This window comes from Rhinoraja longicauda, chromosome 13 (genome assembly GCF_053455715.1).
Source record: "Rhinoraja longicauda isolate Sanriku21f chromosome 13, sRhiLon1.1, whole genome shotgun sequence".
Lineage (NCBI taxonomy): Eukaryota > Metazoa > Chordata > Chondrichthyes > Rajiformes > Arhynchobatidae > Rhinoraja > Rhinoraja longicauda.
In genome coordinates, this window is record NC_135965.1 from 53,061,163 (window position 1) to 53,081,887 (window position 20,725).

The window sequence follows — 20,725 nt, forward strand, 5'->3', positions numbered from 1 at the left end:
ACAGCATTGCAGTGTTACATTCCCAGAGAAAAAATCCACCATCCAGGATGAAAATAACACCACGTTTGGCATTAGTTCTGAAAGAAACGTTGCCTTATTGGTGACCCTCGGACTATCCTTGATCGGACTTTGCTGGCTTTACCTTCCACTAAACGTTATTCCCTTATCATGTAAATGGCTCGATTATAATCGTGTATTGTCTTTCCACTGACTGGTTAGCACACAACAAAAGCTTTTCACTGTTGACGTGACAATAAACTAAACTAGCGTTGTGGATCAAGATTTGAATGGCCATTTTCCAATTTCTTTTATTCGTTTGTATTCAAAATGGCAATAGTAAAAAACGTGCGATGATTTTGACTTTGAATGGTGAATTCTCCTCTTACAGATCGCGGCTACGATCTTGCTTCTGGAGCGAAGGGTGCCAGTGTTTTTAAAAATCCGATCAGGAGTTCCTGGAAGATCCTTGGGCTTCGATGATGACAAGTGGTACATTGGGTAATCCAAAAATCGCACTGCAGCTTTTATCCTAACCTTTAAGGGTGTCAGGGGTTATGGGGAGAAGGCAGGAGAATGGGGTTCAGAGTAAAAGATAGATCAGCCATGATTGAATGGCGGAGTAGACTTGATGGGCCGAATGGCCTAATTCTGCTCCTATCCCTTATGAACTTATGAAAACATGGATAACTGTTTCCTTCGCAACAGCAGATTATGTACGTTTGATTTCTATGTCAGGGGCAAGTTACAGGGTGAGTAACGAACAATCTTCAGGGCAGATGTAATCACCCTCAGTTGCAACTAGACTACAGTGGAATGCCATGCACATAAATGCTGCAACCACTGTTGATGTTAACAATTTAGAATTTGATTTGAAAGAATGGTGGAAATAGAGTTGATGGGCCAAATGGCCTAATTTTGCTCTAAGAATAAAGGGGAGGCCATTTAAAACTGAAATGAGAAAAAAACTTTTTCACCCAGAGAGTTGTGAATTTGTGGAATTCTTTGCCACAGAGGGCAGTGGAGGCCGATTCACTGGATGAATTTAAATAGAGTTAGATAGAGCTCTAGGGGCTAGTGGTATCAAGGGATATGGGGAGAAGGCAGGCACGGGTTACTGATTGTAGATGATCAGCCATGATCACATTGAATGGCGGTGCGTACAGGCTCGTGGGCCAAATGGCCTCCTCCTGCACCTATTTTCAATGTGTATGTCTATGTCTATAACTTATGAACTTGTGAATTCCAAATGCAAATTTCTTCTCATTAAACCCTTCTTTATTACAGGGTTGAAGAGATTCTGAGTGAAACAGTGGGGACAAAGACGCAGGTCCCAGCGTTAGATGCACAGAAGTATTCACATCACCTGGGCTGGGATGCAATCCGAAAAAACCTGGCAAAAATCATAAGCATGAGAGATTCCTCGGAGTCCACGACGTTTTAGCAGCGTTTGCGTTAAATGGATCACTACTGATGGCCCCAAAATATCTTTCTCAGTTTCGTTACCTGCACTCTGCAATACATTACAAATGGCCCTTCGGCCCACCATGTCCACGCCGACCAGTGATCTCCGTTTGCATGAGATCTGTGTTATCCCACTTTCTCATCCACTCCTTACATACTTGGCCTATCAACCTACAAGCCTGCACGTCTTTGGGATGTGGGAGGAAACCAGAGCACCCGGAGAAAACCCACGCGGTCACAGGGAGAACGTACAAACTCCGTGCAGACAGCACCCGAGGTCAGGATTGAACCTGGGTCTCCGGCGCTGTGAGGCAGCAACTCTCAAAGGGTGGGGTGGTGCAGTGGTTGAGTTGCTGCCTCACAACACCAGAGAGTTGGATTTGATCTTGACTGTGGGTGCTGTCTGTATAGAGTTTGTACGTTCTCCCTGTGACCACGTGGTTTATCTTCAGGTGTTCCGGTTTCCACCCACACTCCAAAGACGTACAGGTTTATAGTTTAATAGCCTTCTGTAAATTGTAAATTGTCAGTGGGATCGCTGGTCGACCCGGACTCGGTGGGCCGAAGGGCCTGTTTCCACACTGTATCTCTAAACTCTAAAGCACCTCTTAAGAAACCCACACAGTCACAAGGAGAACGTGCAAACTCCACACAGACAGCACTCGAGGTCAGGATCGAACCCGGGTATCTGGTGCTGTGAGGCAGCAGCTCTACCCGCTGCACCACTGTGTTAACCCACATATTGTTTCTATAAACCTGTGATTTACTGCTAGCAACTACAAATGAGCATAGCCATTTCAAATTATTTTTTATTAATGTAACAGTGACAGTAACTTACATCAGATAGTTTTATTAGAATGACAGAGGGAGAAGAGATTTTTGCAAATGCCATTAAAGTTACTGACGCTAATCTCCATTTAAATCTGACAATGTACGTTAAAATTTAAGTGCCCTTTTAAAATAATTTGTAATTAGATTTAGGTATTTACTCTCAGAGATTACTTTTATACTCAAAGGGCAACATTTCTGCAGACATTTGCCTGGGCTCCCAAAGGTAGATTTGTTGAAACCTAGAACTTGTGTCCCAAATAAAATTCATAAATGAAGGAAAAATATCCTTGGTCATAACAGGAATGAAACGTAAGTTACAATGGGGTGAGGGGGATCCATTTTAACTCCGGTTTCTTGTTTGTAACCACATTCTAAAATGCATATGGTACATTACAGTTTGTAGCACTCTTCACTTCCACTCATTGTTTGCTTTTGGAAAGAACTATTGTGGAGATCTATGTGGGAAAGAGCTGCAGATGCAAACTGTTGAGGTCTGAAGAAGGGTCTCGACCCAAAACGTCACCCATTCCTTCAATCCAGAGATGCTGCCTGTCCTCCTGTTGTAGAGATCTATTCTGTAGAGGAAAAGATAGACACAAAGTGCTGGAGTAACTCAGCGGGTACACCAGCATCTATAACATCAGCATCACAAAGTGCTGGAGTAACCCAGCGGGTACACCAGCATCTACAGTTCTTTGTTTCTACACTATACAAGTTCACAAGTTAGAGGAGTAGAATTAGGCCATTCGGCCCATCGGGTCCACTCCGCCATTCAATCATGGCCGATCTCTGCTTCCTAATCCCATTTTCCTAACTTCTCCCCATCACCCTTGGCACCCGTTCTAATCAAGAATCTGTCTATCTCTGCCTTAAAAATATCCACTAACTTGGGTATTCTGTGGCAGAATTCCACAGATTAACCACCCTGTGACTAAAGAAGTTCCTTATAGCAAAGATCAATTTCTCTTCCAAATGACCTGTTGTTGATGATCAAAGGTCAAATTGGATGTTCTTTTAGGAAGGAGATGAGGAGGAATTTCTTTAGTCAGAGGGCAGTGAATCTGTGGAATTCTTTGCCACAGATGGCTGTGGAGGCCAAGTCAGTGGATATATTTAAGGCAGAGATTGATAGATTCTTGATTAGTACGGGTGTCAGAGGTTATGGGGAGAAGGCAGGAGAGTGGGGTTAGGAGGGAGAGATAGATCAGCCATGATTGAATGGCGGAGTAGACTTGATGGGCCGAATGGCCTAATTCTGCTCCTTTCATTTATGATCTTATGATGTATATTCTGCACTCTGTATCTTCACCTCTGACCTCTGGTTATGTTGATGGAAAGTATATCTGATCTGTTTGGACAGCATGCAAAACAAATCGTTTCACTGTACCTCGTTACATGTGACAATAATCAACCTCAACCTAATCCAAGCACCTCACAGAACAAGCCCACCAACAAACAAGGCTCCTGAAGCTGAAGCCAACAGAGCTGAAACACAGTGAAGAGGAAACTCAGTCACAAACCCACGACAAAGGCACAAAAGATGGAACTGAGCCATTTAAACAGGAAATACAATAAAGACAAGAAAATGTTTTCAAAATTCACTTCTGTATCACTTTACATCTATTTTAAAATAAAATAAAATACACTTATGCATCTGACTTCATTTGTTTATCCCAGAAGAGGGGAATCAAGAACTAGAGGGCATCAGCTTAAGGTGAGAGCGGAAATATTGAATAGGAAGCTGAGGGGCAGATTTTTCACTCGGAGGGTCGTGGATATATAGGACAAACTGCCCAGAGAGGGTAGGTACTATGGTTGAGGCAGGTACTATAACAGCATTTCATCGGCATGGATACGTTGAGCTGAAAGGCCTGTTTCTGTGCTGCATGAGTCTAGTACCTTTTGAATGAATCAAAACCGCAAATCTGCCCCATGAAAACCTTTACCAAGTTATACCAAAGACACTTCTAATCTGGTCAGATCAGCTTCAACAACAAACTTCTTCGTATTTGGGGAGATATGGGGAGAAGGCAGGAACGGGATACTGATTGTCCATGATCAGCCATGATTAGGGTGAATGGCGGGTGCTGGCTCGAAGGGCCGAATGGCCTTTTCCTGCACCTATTGTCTATTGTCTATTGTCTATTTTTATTTTTTGTTTTTTATTTTAGAGATACAGCGCGGAAACAATTCCTTCGGCCCACCGCGTCCGCTCCGACCTACGATCCCCGCACATTATCACTACCTTTAAAAGGACAATGTTTTACATTTATATCAATCCTGTACGTCTGTACAAACCTGTACGTCTTTTGAGTGTGGGAGGGAACCGAAGATCTCAGAGAAAACCCATGCTGGTCACGGGGAGAACGTACAACCTTCGTACAGGCAACACTTGTAGTCAGAATCGGGACTCTGGCGATGTATGGCAGCAACTCTACCGCTGCACCGCCGTGCCACCCAACTATTCTCCAATGTTTTGTTGCACTTCCACGTTAGGAGAAGTATCAAGAAACAAAGGGCCACACAGTGGTGCAGCTGTAGAGTTAGTGCCTCACAGCACCAGAGACCCAGGTTCGATCCTGACTACGGATGCTGTCTGCATGGAGTTTGCACGTTCTCCCTGTGACCATGTGGGTTTTCTCCAGGTGTTCCGGTTTCCTCCCATGTTCCAAAGGCATGTGGGTTAATTGTCTTCTGTAAATTGTAAAATAGGTGTAAGATAGAACTAGTCTACAGGTGCTCTTTGTTCGGCGTGGTCCCAGTGGGCCTATGAACTATTTCCAAGCTCTATCTCCAAATTAAAAAAGAGGAAAAAATAAGTCAAGATTCTGGGACAGAAAGTCAAGTCAAGTCAAGTCAAATTTATTTGTCACATCCACATACTCGATGTGCAGTGAAATGAAAGTGGCAATGCCTGCGGGTTGTGCACAAAAATAATTACAGTTACAATAAATAAAGTTAATAAGTTACTAAACATAGCACCAAAAGTGTCGACAAAAATTTAGTCTCTGGGGTTATCAAAGTTGACAGTCCTGATGGCCTGTGGGAAGAAGCTCCGTCTCATCCTCTCCGTTTTCACAGCGTGACAGCGGAGGCGTTTGCCTGACTGTAGCATCTGGAACAGTCCGTTACTGGGGTGGCAGGGGTCCCTCATGATCTTGCTTGCTCTGGATCTGCACCTCCTGATGTATAGGTCCTGCAGGGGGACGAGTGTAGTTCCCATGGTGCGTTCTGCCGAACGCACTACTCTCTGCAGGGCCATCCTGTCCTGGGCAGAGCTGTTCCCAAACCAGACTGTAATGTTGCCGGACAGGATGCTCTCTACAGCCCCAGAGTAGAAGCAATGAAGGATCCTCAGCGACACTCTGAATTTCCTCAGTTGTCTAAGGTGGTAAAGGCGCTGCTTAGCCTTACCCACCAGTGCGGCAATGTGCGTTGCCCACGTCAGATCCTCTGCGATGCGGACTCCCAAGTATTTGAAACTGCTCACCCTATCCACAATAGACCCATTTATCTCCAGTGGCGTGTACGTCCTTGGATGTTTAGCCCTTCTGAAGTCCACAATCAGCTCCTTTGTTTTAGTGACATTCAAGAGGAGGCTATTGTCCTGACACCAGAGTGCCAGATCAGCCACCTCCTCCCGGTAGGCCTTCTCATCGTTGTTGGAGATCCGGCCCACCACCACAGTGTCATCAGCAAACTTGATGATGGAGTTTGAGCTGAACCTGGCCCTACAGTCATGTGTGTACAGGGAGTACAATAGGGGGCTAAGGACGCAGCCCTGGGGGGATCCTATGTTCAGGGTGAGGGAGCTAGATGTGTGTTCCCCCATCCTGACCACTTGGGGCCTGGCAGTGAGAAAGTCCAGGACCCAGGCACACAGAGGGGTGCTAAGCCCCAGTTCCAGCAGCTTCTCAACCAGTCTGCTGGGGACTATTGTGTTGAATGCTGAACTAAAGTCAATGAACAGCATCCTCACATAGCCCCCCTGGCTGTCCAGATGAGAGAGAGCGGTGTGTAGAACCTGGGAGACCGCATCATCCGTGGACCTGTTCGGACGGTATGCGAACTGTAGTGGGTCCATGTTGCGAGGAAGGAGGGCGCAGATGTGCTTCTTGACTAGCCTCTCCAAGCATTTCATGACAACCGAGGTGAGGGCCACCGGTCGGTAGTCATTTAAACACGCTGGAGAGGCATTCTTTGGCACCGGTACAATGATGGATCTTTTGAAGCATGCAGGGACCACGGACTTTGCCAAGGAGAGGTTGAATATTGTGGTGAGCACTGGAGCAAGCTGAGTAGCACAAGACTTTAGTACTCGCCCAGATATACCATCTGGGCCTCCAGCTTTCCTCGTGTTCACACGCGTCAGAGCCCACCTCACCTCATGCTCGGACACCGAGAATGTGTGCACATCCCCGGCGGTGGATCCCCCTCCAGCCTCGCTAGCCAGCGCCCCTTCGGTGCTGTTTTTAGACGGCGAGCTGGTGGTGTTACCCGTCTCAAACCGTGCGTAAAAAGAAAGTAAGAAGTACTGTAGTGAGTCCGATAGCGAATGGATGTTGCAGACGAAGTTTATTGCATAGTTCTAAAACTCCGTGACAATTCGCAACACTCAAAACACTAGACAACTACCTAACGTCTTACCTATACAGAATTCAACGCTAGACTCCCGAATCTACCGCGCTATCACACCTCGTGACATCGCTAGCCAATCCGAGGGTTCGAACTCTTCTAGCCAATCCCTATGTCCCTACAGTACGCTCATGTGATTCCTTCCCTTCTCTCATACGCTGAAGACAGAAACATTGATTAACAAAGGTGGGCCTTTGTCAACAAAATGGTTAGAAAATTGTGCCACCTCTTGGTTTCACTGGCATCACCAGTAAACCTGCTAGTTAGAACATAGAACAGTACAGAACAATGTCTGTGCTGAACATGATGCCAGGTTCAACTGATCTCATCTGCCTGTACATGATTCATGTCCCTCTATTCCCTGCACCTCCATATGCTTATCTAAAAGCTTCTTCAGTGCTACTATCGTATCTGCCTCCACCACCACCCCAGGCAGCGTGTTCCAGGCCCCCACCACTCTCTGTGTAAAACACTTGCCCTGCACATCGCTATTGAACTTTCCCCTTCCCACTTTACAGCTATGCTCTCTAATGTTGGACATTTACACACTGAGAAAAAGGTTCTGACTATCTACCCTGTCTACGCCTTTCATTTCAGGCAACTGAACCATCCTAGAGAACAGTCCTGAACTACTATCTACCTTATTGAAGACCCTGGGACTATTATTGATCGGACTTCACTGGGTTAACCTTGCACCAAACGTTATTCATGGGGTTATTCACTGGGTTAACCTTGCACCAAACGTTATTCATGGGGTTATTCACTGGGTTAACCTTGCACCAAACGTTATTCATGGGGTTATTCACTGGGTTAACCTTGCACCAAACATTATTCATGTTATTCCTTTTGCCGTGTATCTGTACACTGTGGACGGCTCGATTGTAATTACGTATTATCTTTCTGCTGACTGGTGCATGCAACAAAAACCTTTTCGCTGTACCTCAGTTCACGTGACAATAAACTAAATTCAAACTTTGAAGTTTGAATTCATAATTTCATATACTTCCATCAAGTCTCCCCTCAACCTCTGATGTAGTTGCAACATGTACTTCTTCAATTTGCAGCAGTCCTGAATGTATTTGCTACTTGCAGGTTGATCTCCGTCAAAGGAATCAGTTCAGCCCTGCAGTAACCAGGGGTCTCTGGCCATCCTTGCCACAAGAAGCACGTTTCCATAAGAACTTTCCACGGGGTTTTTGGGAAGCAAGAGGTTGAATGACTGAATGAATTAATACTTTATTGTTACATGTGACAAGCCACAGTGAAATTCTTTGCTTGCATACCCAAGGTATGTAAAGAGTAGCCACACAAAGGGCACAGCCAAAGTTCCAAGGTACCCTCATGCTCCTCCTTTGTTCTCCCCCTTCCGTCCATTAGGGCAGTCCTCTCCCACGCCGGGTGTTCCCAGCAGTGTGTCCTCCAGCCCCCACATGGCCCATCCTCGACCGCCGGCACCCTCGTCCACGGCCGCGCTGGCCTCCTTTTTTTTTAATCAAAAAATACTTTATTCAAGTTATAAATATCATTTACAAACCATCATTTTTAAAACAAACCCATCCGACATTCCCGGAGGTTACATATTCAATACAGGCATTTACTTAGACCTTTACATACATTTACATACATATCCCTTATTTGGAGGGGCGTCTCTCTCCACCACACCCTGCCCCCCATGTCCAGCAGCTGGAAGGACCCTAGACTGTGGTCCTCCCCCACAGGGCTTTGGCGTTGGCTGCACCGAGCTTCAGAGCGTCCCTCAGCACGTACTCCTGCAGTCTGCAGTGGGCCAGTCGGCAACATTCCTTGACGGACAGCTCGCTCCGCTGGGAGGTCAACAAGGATCGGGCAGACCAAAGGGCGTCTTTCACCGAGTTGATGACCTTCCAGCAGCACTCGATGTCAGTCTCGGAATGCGTCCCTGGGAACAGTCCGTAGAGCACAGAGTCCTCTGTGACGGAGCTGCTCGGAATGAATCGTGACAGGGACCCCTGCAGACCTCTCCAGACTCTCCTGGCAAATCCACACTCTTTGAAGAGGTGGGCCACCGTTTCCTCTCCGTAGCAGCCGTCCCGAGGGCAGCGTGCGCTGGTAGTGAGGTTCCGGCGGTGCAGGAAGGATCTGACTGGGAGGGCTCCCCTCACCGCCAGCCAAGCCAGGTCTTGGTGCTTGTTGGTGAGTACTGGCGATGAGGCATTTTGCCAGACAAGCTGGGCTGTCCGTTCTGGGAACCACGCCACAGGATCCATGGAGTCATTCCCCTGCAGTGCCTGCAGGACGTTCCGTGCTGACCACTGCCCGATGGACTTGTGGTCAAAGGTGTTGGTCCGGAAGAACCTGTCCACAAACGACAGATGGTTCGGCAATGTCCAGCTGACTGGCACATTGAATGGCATCTGCGCCAGGCCCATCCTTCGCAACACCGGGGACAGGTAGAACCTCAGCAGGTAGTGGCATTTGGTGCCCACGTGCCTTGGCTCTACGCTCCGCCTGATGCAGCCACACACGAAGGTGGCCATCAGAATGAGGGCGACGTTGGGCACGTCTTTACACCCGTTGTCTGCCGACTTGTGCATTGTGGCTCGTCGCACCCGGTCCATCGCCGACCCCCAGATGAAACGGAAGACGGCCCGGGTGATCCCCGTGGCGTAGGAGGGAGGGACGGGCCACACTTGCGCCAAGTACAGCAGCCCCGAGAGCACCTCACACCTGATGACCAGGTTTTTCCCCGTGATGGAGAGGGAGCGCTGCTTCCACAGCTCCAGCTTCTTCCCCACCTTGGCTATCCACTCCAGCCAATTTTTGTTACATGCCTCAGCCTTCCCGAACCAGATCCCCAGCACCTTCAGGAAGTCAGGCTTGATGGTGAAGGGGATGGAAGATCGGTCGGGCCAGTTGCCAAAGAGCATGGCCTCGCTCTTCCTGCGGTTTACCCTGGCCTTTTTTTTTTTTTTTTTTTTTTTATATCAAAAAATACTTTATTCAAGTTATAAATATCATTTACAAACCATCATTTTTAAACAAACCCATCCGACATTTCCGGAGGTTACATATTCAATACAGGCATTTACTTGGACATTTACATACATTTACATACATATCCCTTATTTGGAGGGGCGTCTCTCTCCACCACACCCTGCCCCCCATGTCCAGCAGCGGAAGGACCCTAGACTGTGGTCCTCCCCCACAGGGCCTTGGCGTTGGCTGCACCGAGCTTCAGAGCGTCCCTCAGCACGTACTCCTGCAGTCTGCAGTGGGCCAGTCGGCAACATTCCTTGACGGACAGCTCGCTCCGCTGGGAGGTCAACAAGGATCGGGCAGACCAAAGAGCGTCTTTCACCGAGTTGATGACCTTCCAGCAGCACTCGATGTCAGTCTCGGAATGCGTCCCTGGGAACAGTCCGTAGAGCACAGAGTCCTCTGTGACGGAGCTGCTCGGAATGAATCGTGACAGGGACCCCTGCAGACCTCTCCAGACTCGCCTGGCAAATCCACACTCTTTGAAGAGGTGGGCCACCGTTTCCTCTCCGTAGCAGCCGTCCCGAGGGCAGCGTGCGCTGGTAGTGAGGTTCCGGCGGTGCAGGAAGGATCTGACTGGGAGGGCTCCCCTCACCGCCAGCCAAGCCAGGTCTTGGTGCTTGTTGGTGAGTACTGGCGATGAGGCATTTTGCCAGACAAGCTGGGCTGTCCGTTCTGGGAACCACGCCACAGGATCCATGGAGTCATTCCCCTGCAGTGCCTGCAGGACGTTCCGTGCTGACCACTGCCCGATGGACTTGTGGTCAAAGGTGTTGGTCCGGAAGAACCTGTCCACAAACGACAGATGGTTCGGCAATGTCCAGCTGACTGGCACATTGCGTGGCATCTGCGCCAGGCCCATCCTTCGCAACACTGGGGACAGGTAGAACCTCAGCAGGTAGTGGCATTTGGTGCCCACGTGCCTTGGCTCTACGCTCCGCCTGATGCAGCCACACACGAAAGTGGCCATCAGAATGAGGGCGACGTTGGGCACGCTTTTACCCCCGTTGTCTGCCGACTTGTGCATTGTGGCTCGTCGCACCCGGTCCATCGCCGACCCCCAGACGAAACGGAAGACGGCCCGGGTGATCCCCGTGGCGTAGGAGGGAGGGACGGGCCACACTTGCGCCAAGTACAGCAGCCCCGAGAGCACCTCACACCTGATGACCAGGTTTTTCCCCGTGATGGAGAGGGAGCGCTGCTTCCACAGCTCCAGCTTCTTCCCCACCCTGGCTATCCACTCCAGCCAATTTTTGTCACATGCCTCAGCCTTCCCGAACCAGATCCCCAGCACCTTCAGGAAGTCAGGCTTGATGGTGAAGGGGATGGAAGATCGGTCGGGCCAGTTGCCAAAGAGCATGGCCTCGCTCTTCCTGCGGTTTACCCTGGCCCCCGTGGCCAACTCAAACTGGTCGCAGACGCTGATCAGTCTGCGGACCGACCCTGGATCCGAGCAGAAGACGGCGACATCGTCCATGTACAGGGAGGCCTTGGCCTGAGTGCCCCCACTGCCTGGCAATGTCACTCCTCTTATGCTCGCATCCTTCCTGATGGATTCGGCAAAGGGTTCAATGCAACAGACGAACAAGACCCTGGCCTGCACGTCCCGTCCAGCGGCTCTCTGAGGTCTGTCTCTATCCCAGTCCCATTCTACACTTACTCCTCGCGTGTAAACCTCTTCACAGCCGTGCCGAAGGCTTTATTGTCGACAGCAATCTCTTCCGCTGCGATATTGTAGAAATGGAGCACCTTCCCTTCAGGCACATCTCTTCCCACAACCGTGATGCCACTGAGGCAACACTACATCTCCATGGCAACAAGTGAGGGGCGGCCATTTTGTACAGGGACTTATCCCCCACCTCTTTAACCCTCTCAATATCCATCGTTAGCTTAACTTAGTTTAGTCTGGTTTAGTTTAGTTTAGTCTGGTTTAGTTTAGTTTAGTTTAATTTAGTTTAGTCTAGTTTGGTTTAGTTTAATCTGGTTTAATTTAGTCTAATTTAGTTTAGTTTAGTCTGGTTTAGTTTTTGTTTAGTGTAGCTTAGTTTTAATTTAGTTTCCATTTAGTTTAATGTAGTTTAGTCTGGTTTAGTTTAGTTTAGTTTAGTTTAGCTTTGTTTAGTTTAGTTTTCATTTAGTGCAGCTTAGTTTTAATTTAGTTTTAATTTAATTAAGTTTAGTTTGGTTTAGTTTAGCTTAGTTTATTGTCACGTGTACTGAGGTACAGTGAAAACCTGTTTTGTTGCGTGCTAACCAGTCATCGGAAAGACGATACATCGAGCCGTCCACAGTGTACTGATACAGGATAAAGTGAATAATGTTTGGTGCAAGATGAAGTCCAGTAAAATCAGATTAAAGATAGTTCAAGGGTCTCCAATGAGGTAGATGGGAGGGGGGGGGGGGGGGGGGACTGCAGATGCTGGTTTAAACTGAAGACAGGCACAAAATGCTGGAGTAACTCAGCAGGCCAGGCAGCATCTCTGGAGAAAAGGAGTAGGTGCTGTTTTGGGTCGAGATCCTTGTTCAGAGAGGTCAGGACCGCTCTCTATTTGGTGAGAGGACGGTTCGCTTGCCTGATAACAGCTGGGAAGAAACCGGTCCTGGATCTGGAGGTGTGCACCTCACCTCCTGCCTGATGGTAGAGGGGAGAAGGGGACGAGACCGGGGTGAGACTGGCCCTTGATTATGCTGGTGCACTGATGGTCTGCTCCTGATATGGAGTAGACCATCAGTGCACCCTGACAATGAGTCTGATGCCTGAATACTTCATGTAGCTTCTTTCATTTGAGTATATGGAGTGGATAGGTTTGGAGGGATGTGGGCTCCAAATGCTGGCAGGTGGGACTCGTGTCGCTGGGACATGTTGGCCGGTGTGGGCAAGTTGGGCTGAAGGGCCTGTTTCCACGCTGTATCAATCTATGACTCTAAGCAACGTTTCAGAAAAACACCTTCAGCGGGACAGACCATTGAATCCAAGTAGGATATAGAGGGAGAGTCGAGTACGTATCTGTACCTAGATGGCACCAGGTCTGTATGGAATATAACAGCTGAACAAACCTGCTCTCCACATCTCTCTGACCTTGAAGTCCTCAAATGAACTGCACAGTGCCCACAAACAAAGTGTACTTCTCTTCACAGCCCCACATAGCACAGGTCAGTCTGCCATTTAGATGAACAGGTATCAAACAGAACAGTACAGCACAGCAGCAGGCCCTTCGGCCCACATTGTTAGTGCCGAACATGAAGCCATGTTAAATTAATCTCCTCCATGTGATCCATACCCTTCCATTCTCTGCATGTAGAAACATAGACATAGACAATAGACAATAGTTGCAGGAGTAGGCCATTCAGCCCTTAGAGCCATATCAAAATATAAATTAGAATCTACTTTACTTCAGAGATACAGTGCAGAAACAGGCCCTTATGATCACGGCTGATCATCCAAAATCAGTACCCCGTTCCTGCTTTTTCCCCGTATCCCTTGATTCCATTAGGCCCTAAGAGCTAAATATCTAAAAGCATCATAAATGCCCCATCGTAGGTTTTAGCTTTTTTCTGATGATAATATTTAATAATTGACAGCCCTTCCCTTGTTGCAGATATATCACATGTCCAAATCCGCCTCCTGCCCTCGTTAATTCTACCTTCTATTATAAATGAAAACAGAAAATGCTGGAAATACTCAGGAGGCCAAGAAACACCTGTTGTTGGAGAATCAAAATGTTTTCAGATGGTGTCCTGAAAGGATTTTATCATAATTTGTATTGGTTAAAGAAATTAACCCAGGAATTGACAATATGATGCATCCTGCATTTTATGTTATTATTTGGAATTTCCAAAACAATATTAATTTAATAATGGAATAGTGTAACTGAATGGTTTAGGTTTAAAACGGATGGCGCAGTAGTGGAGTTGCTGCCTTGCAGTGCCAGAGACCCAGGTTCGATCCGGACTACCGGTCGGTGCGTATCTGTCTGGAGCTCAGTATGTTTGCCCTGTGACCATGTGGGTTTTCTCCGGGTGATCCGGTTTCCTCCCACACTCCAAAGATGTGAAGATTTGTACAGGTTAATTGGCTTCTATTGTAAATTGTAAATCATCCCCTGTGTGTAGGATAGTGTTAGTGTACGGGGTTATCACTGGTCGGTGCAGACCTAGTGGGCCGAAGGGCCTGTTTCCGCACTGTATCTCTGAAGTAAAGTAGAGTCTAATTTATATTTTGATATCGGGAGTATCTACAGGAATTTAAACATGCCAGTATTAGATCAAACACACAAATGGAAATTCTTAATATTAGCAAGGAAACACATGGGCCAAGAATAGGGTCTATATATTAGGATCTATATATTTCTCAATAATTACTGAATGGAGGCAGAGAAATATATTCCTTATGTTCTACTTTCGAATAACTTAATTCAGAGAAATGAAGGGAAGGGTGGCACGATGGTGCAGCGGTAGAGTTGCTGCCTTACAGCGCTTTCAGCGCCAGAGACCCGGGTTCGATCCTAACTACGGGCGCTGTCTGTACGGAGTTTGTACGTTCTCCCCGTGACCTGCGTGGGTTTTCTCCGAGATCTTCAGTTTCCTCCCACACTCCAAAGACGTACAGGTTTGTAGGTTAAATGGCTTGGGTTTGTATGCTCGGTATATGTGTAAATTGTCCCTAGTGTGTGTAGGCATGTGTAAATGTGCGAGGATCACTGGTCGGTGCGGACTCGGTTGGCCGAAGGGCCTGTTTCCGCACTGTATCTCTAAACTAAACTAAACTAAAATTCACAGCAAATGTTGGTCACTAGTGCAATATTTTGTGCAGATATATCTTTAACCGGCTCAGTTATGGTAAATACTACACAACCTCGTCTGTTTGTGTCATAATAAAAAGTCAAGAGAATAAAACAGCAGTTCTGTTGATAGTAAAAATGAAGTCAGACAGGTACTACTGCAGCTGCTGTAGCTTAGGCCGCTATCTTTCACTAACTGCAATGTCCTGCTAGTGGGCTAAATAATACCCTTGTAACGCCACCACAATCTCACCAGCACATCTTTGATGTTGTGTAAAGTTTGTGTTATCAATGGGTGTTATAACTTAGCCACAATAATTACCCCAGTGATTAGAGTCCTAGTGTTGTACAGCACAGAAGCAGGCCGTTTGGCCCATCACATCCATGCCATCGTTCTGCCCAACTTCACCAGCTCCATTTGCCAGCATTTGGACTATATCCTTCTCTACCTTGCCTGTTTAATGCTCTGTCTAAATGCCTCTTAAAAGTGGTAAACGTACCTAACTCTATTAATGGTGCAATGGTCAATGGTCCAATGGTCAATGGTCCAATGGTTCATGGTCAATGGATCAATGGTCCAATGGTCAACAGATCAATGGTCAATGGATCAATGGTCAATGGTCAATGGTCCAATGGTCAACAGATCAATGGTTAATGGTCAATGGTCAATGGTCCAATGGTCAATGCTCAATGGTCAATGGTCAATGGTCCAATAGTCAATGGTCAATGGTCAATGGTTCAATGGTTCAATGGTCCAATGGTCCAATGGTTCAAAGGTTCAATGGTCAATGGTCAATGGTTCAATGGTTCAATGGTCAATGGTCAATGGTCAATGGTCAATGGTCAATGGTTCAATGGTCAATGGTTCAATGGTCAATGGTCAATGGTCCAATGGTCAATGGTTCAATGGTTCAATGGTTCAATGGTCCAATGGATCAATGGTCCAATGGATCAATGGTCCAATGGTCAATGGTCCAATGGTCAACGGATCAATGGTCAATGGTCAATGGTTCAAAGGTTCAATGGTCAATGGTCAATGGTTCAATGGTCAATGGTCAATGGTCCAATGGTTCATGGTCAATGGATCAATGGTCCAATGGTCAACGGATCAATGGTCAATGGTCAATGGTTCAATGGTCAATGGATCAATGGTCAATGGTCAATGGTCAATGGTTAACGGGTCAATGGTCAATGGTTCAATGGTCCAATGGTCAATGGTTCAATGGTCCAATGGTCCAATGGTCAATGGTCAATGATGGTCAATGATGGTCAATGGTCAATGGCTCAATGGTCCAATGGTCAATGGTCAATGGTCAACAGTCAATGGTCAATGGTCAATGGTCAATGGTCAATGGTCAATGGTCAATGGTCAATGGTCAATGGTCAATCATCAATGGTCAATGGTCAACAGATCAATGGTCAATGGTCAATGGATCAATGGTCAATGGTTGACAGTCAATGGTCAACGGATCACTGGTCAATGGTCGACAGTCAATGGTCAATGGTCAATGGTCAATGGTCAATGGTCCAATGGTCAATGGTTCAATGGTTCAATGGTTCAATGGTCCAATGGATCAATGGTCCAATGGTCAATGGTCAACAGTCAATGGTCAATGGTCAATGGTCAATGGTCAATGGTCAATGGTCAATGGTCAATGGTCAATGGTCAATGGTCAATGGTCAATCATCAATGGTCAATGGTCAACAGATCAATGGTCAATGGTCAATGGATCAATGGTCAATGGTTGACAGTCAATGGTCAACGGATCACTGATCAATGGTCGACAGTCAATGGTCAATGGTCAATGGTCAATGGTCAATGGTCAATGGTCAACGGATCACTGGTCAATGGTCAATGGTCAATGGTCAATGGTCAATGGTCAATAGTCAATGGTCAATGGTCAATGGTCAATGGATCACTGGTCAATGGCCAATGGCCAATGGTCAATGGCCAATGGTCAATGGTCAATGGCCAATGGTCAATGGTCAATGGTCAATGGTCAATGGTCAATGGTTTCTTTCTTATCACGTGTGCCAGGTACAGTGAAATACGTTTTTTTGCGTGCAGCTCAGCAAGACTGACCCGTACAGAAGCACCATCACCCTGGTCAGTACAGAATGTACAGAACAGCCCACTGAGTCTAGATGTAAGTGGTGCCATTTTGGGGCCATTGTACAGTCCCAGCTGCAGTCTGCACAACTTAGTTCCATCCCTTCCTCTGGCAGTGCATTTCCACATATTAACCACTCTCTTATGTGAGAAAAAGTTTTTAAAAAAGAATGCATGTTTTAACGTTTCTTACCTGTTTGGAACTTCTTCAAATGGAAAAACACTGAATTAGAGTCATGGAGTCACGCAACACGGAAACAGGCACTTCAGCCTAACTCGTCCATGCCGACCAAGAAGCCCCATCTAAGCTAGTCCCATCTGTCCTCAATTGGCCCACACCCTCTAAACTTTCCTATCCATGTACACATGACACATGATTTTGGAGCCTATATGGGCTGATAGCCCATGTCGCCTTGTCCCTAGGTAGGGCATCACAGTGGCGCAGTGGTAGGGTTGCTGCCTGAAAGCTCCAGAGACCCAGGTTCAACCCCAACTATGGGTGCTGTCTGCAAGGCGTTTGTATTTTCTCTGCGAGCTCCAATTTCCTCCCACATTTCAAAGACGTTCAGGTTTGTGTGTTAAATGGCCTCTGTAAGTAGCCCCTAGTGTGCAGGATGCGAAAGTGGGATAACATAGATCTCGTTGCACTAAACATTATTCCCTTATCACTTATCCGCACACTGTGAATAGCTTGTTTGTAATGTATATCCGCTGGCTGGTTAGAATGCAACAAAAGCTTTTCATTGTACACAGGACAATAAACTAAATGAACTAAGTTGGTGTACGGGTGATCATTGTGGACTCGGTGTGCCGACAGGCTTGTTTCCATGCTGTCTCTCTGAGCTCAATTAAACAGAAAGTGGATGAAGGGGCAAGAATCCATGGTGTTACTTCTTGTGGAAGGGACTTGGGTTTGCACAGGCTTTCTCCTGAGGACAGATCTGGACCTTGTTTTAAAATCCATGTGAAAATGAGCAGCAGAAATAGTTTCATAAATCATAAGGTTATAAGTAGTATAATAGTAGGAGGGCAGGAGAAATCAGGGTCTCGACCCGAAACGTCACCCATTCCTTCTCTCCCGAGATGCTGCCTGACCTGCTGAGTTACTCCAGCATTTTGTGAATAAATTAATAAGGTTATAAGTGTCAGGAGTAGAATTAGGCCATTCGGCCCATCGTCTACTCTGCCATTCAATCGTGGCTGATCTATCTCTCCCTCCTAACCCCATTCTCCTGCCTTCTCCCCATAACCTCTGACAACCGTATTAATCAACAATCCATCTATCTCTGCCTTAAAAATATCCTTTGCCTTGGCCTCCACTGCCTTCTGTGACAAAGAATTCCACAGATTCACCACCCTCTGACTAAATAAATTTCTCCTCGTCTCCTTCCTAAAAGAACGTCCTATTCTACACCATTCATATTGAAAGACAATCTGATGCAGATCGCTTGCTGAGGCCAACTGGTGGGACCTAAAACAACACTGAATGCACATAGAATGTCACATATAACTAAAAGCCACAGAAATCTCAAGGTCACCTTGTTTTTGTGTTTTTTGTGTTGCTTTCAATTCCTGTTCAGGTCAGTTTCAATGGCCTTCTGTCTTGTCAACAAGCCCATATTTTGTTGAATCTGTATAAATGATTGAAACTAATCCCATTCACAGTGTGAGCTAGGTGGCAATAGACAATAGACAATAGACAATAGGTGCAGGAGTAGGCCATTCAGCCCTTCGAGCCAGCACCGCCATTCAATGCGATCATGGCTGATCACTCTCAATCAGTACCCCGTTCCTGCCTTCTCCCCATACCCCCTCACTCCGCTATCCTTAAGAGCTCTATCCAGCTCTCTCTTGAAAGCATCCAATGAACTGGCCTCCACTGCCTTCTGAGGCAGAGAATTCCACACCTTCACCACTCTCTGACTGAAAAAGTTCTTCCTCATCTCTGTTCTAAATGGCCTACCCCTTATTCTTAAACTGTGGCCCCTTGTTCTGGACTCCCCCAACATTGGGAACATGTTTCCTGCCTCTAATGTGTCCAATCCCCTAATTATCTTATATGTTTCAATAAGATCCCCCCTCATCCTTCTAAATTCCAGTGTATACAAGCCCAATCGCTCCAGCCTTTCAACATACGACAGTCCCGCCATTCCGGGAATTAACCTAGTGAACCTACGCTGCACGCCGTCCATAGCAAGAATATCCTTCCTCAAATTTGGAGACCAAAACTGCACACAGTACTCCAGGTGCGGTCTCACCAGGGCCCGGTACAACTGTAGAAGGACCTCTTTGCTCCTATACTCAACTCCTCTTGTTACGAAGGCCAACATTCCATTGGCTTTCTTCACTGCCTGCTGTACCTGCATACTTCCTTTCATTGACTGATGCACTAGGACACCCAGATCTCGTTGAACTCCCCCTCCTCCTAACTTGACACCATTCAGATAATAATCTGCCTTTCTATTCTTACTTCCAAAGTGAATAACCTCACACTTATCTACATTAAACTGCATCTGCCATGTATCCGCCCACTCACACAACCTGTCCAAGTCACCCTGCAGCCTTATTGCATCTTCCTCACAATTCACACTACCCCCCAGCTTAGTATCATCTGCAAATTTGCTAATGGTACTTTTAATCCCTTCGTCTAAGTCATTAATGTATATCGTAAATAGCTGGGGTCCCAGCACCGAACCTTGCGGTACCCCACTGGTCACTGCCTGCCATTCCGAAAGGGACCCATTTATCCCCACTCTTTGCTTTCTGTCTGTCAACCAATTTTCTATCCATGTCATGGACAATTCATGGACAATTGGCATCCAATGCATCAAAACCGTAGGACTAGACCCCTGGTACTGACCTGGATGGTTATCTGCATCCCCCACCACTGATGTCAGACTAACTGGTCTATAATTACCCGTTTTCTCTCTCCCTCCTTGACTGGTGTAACTTGATATTTAGTATTTTTAAGTTACCACAACTGTGAAATATACTGCAGGCTCCACCTCTGATTTTCCGGCACCCTTGGTCCCAGAGCCTTTCCGGATTATCCGTGTTGCCGGACTAACAGAGGGCACGGCCTCTGAGAGGAGTCCAACGTTACCGGAACGTTCCGCCGAGGGGCCGAGGGGCCGAGATACTGGCCTGCAAAGTCGGCCATGGAAGTCGGCTATGGGGATGGATCTGCCGGCTCTGGCCAGGCCGGAGTTCCAGAGCCCTGGCCGCAGGGGGCAGATTCCACCCGCCGATCGGCCGCGGAAGTCCCGATGAGGCCGAGACCGGCCGCCTCACCCGGCCTGGGGGACACATTTCCGGGAGGACCTCTGGGGGGGGGGGGGGGATTGCAAGTGCGCTCGCGTGATTTTGTCCGGATTCTAGGAGGTGCCGGAACACCAGCTTCCGGGAAATTGGTGATGGACTGAACACAACCAGTTATCTTAAATGTTTCTGAAGTCTTAATTACGTTTCTCTTTCCTTTTCATTCCCACTTAGCGGGTCAGGCAGTATCCCTGGAGAACATATTGTAGATAGAACATTGATGAGCATGTAACCCTCTGGCCTGTGTTCACGTATCAATGGCCATGTTCAATCCTGCTCCTCCTCTCTCTCAGCTTTCTCCCCCCCCCACCCCTACAATCAGCCTGAAGAAGGGTTCTGAACCAAAGTGTCACTTATCCGTGTTCTTCAGAGATGCTGCCTGACCCGCTGAGTTATTCCAACATTTTGTGTCTCTCTTTGATTGATTGATAGATTGTTTGAAATATAGAGCATGGAAACAGGCCCTTCGGCCCACGGAGTCCACGCCGACCATCAATCGCCCGTTACACATAGGTTCACGTTATCTCACTTTTTTGTCTGCTCCCCTCACACGAGGGGCAGTTTATAGAGGGCA

The 20,725-nt window shown here is 47.1% G+C and overlaps 1 protein-coding gene across 1 annotated transcript in view; it reads left to right on the forward strand.

Moving 5' to 3' along the window:
- Positions 1-1,441, forward strand: part of LOC144599322 (transient receptor potential cation channel subfamily V member 6-like) — a 30,028-nt gene extending 28,587 nt beyond the window's left edge. Inside the window, exons 14-15 of the mRNA XM_078410117.1 lie at positions 389-498; positions 1,285-1,441. Coding sequence (XP_078266243.1) covers positions 389-498; positions 1,285-1,441 — 267 coding nt within the window. The remainder of the gene's footprint in view (positions 1-388; positions 499-1,284) is intronic.
- The last annotated feature ends 19,284 nt before the right edge of the window (positions 1,442-20,725 follow it).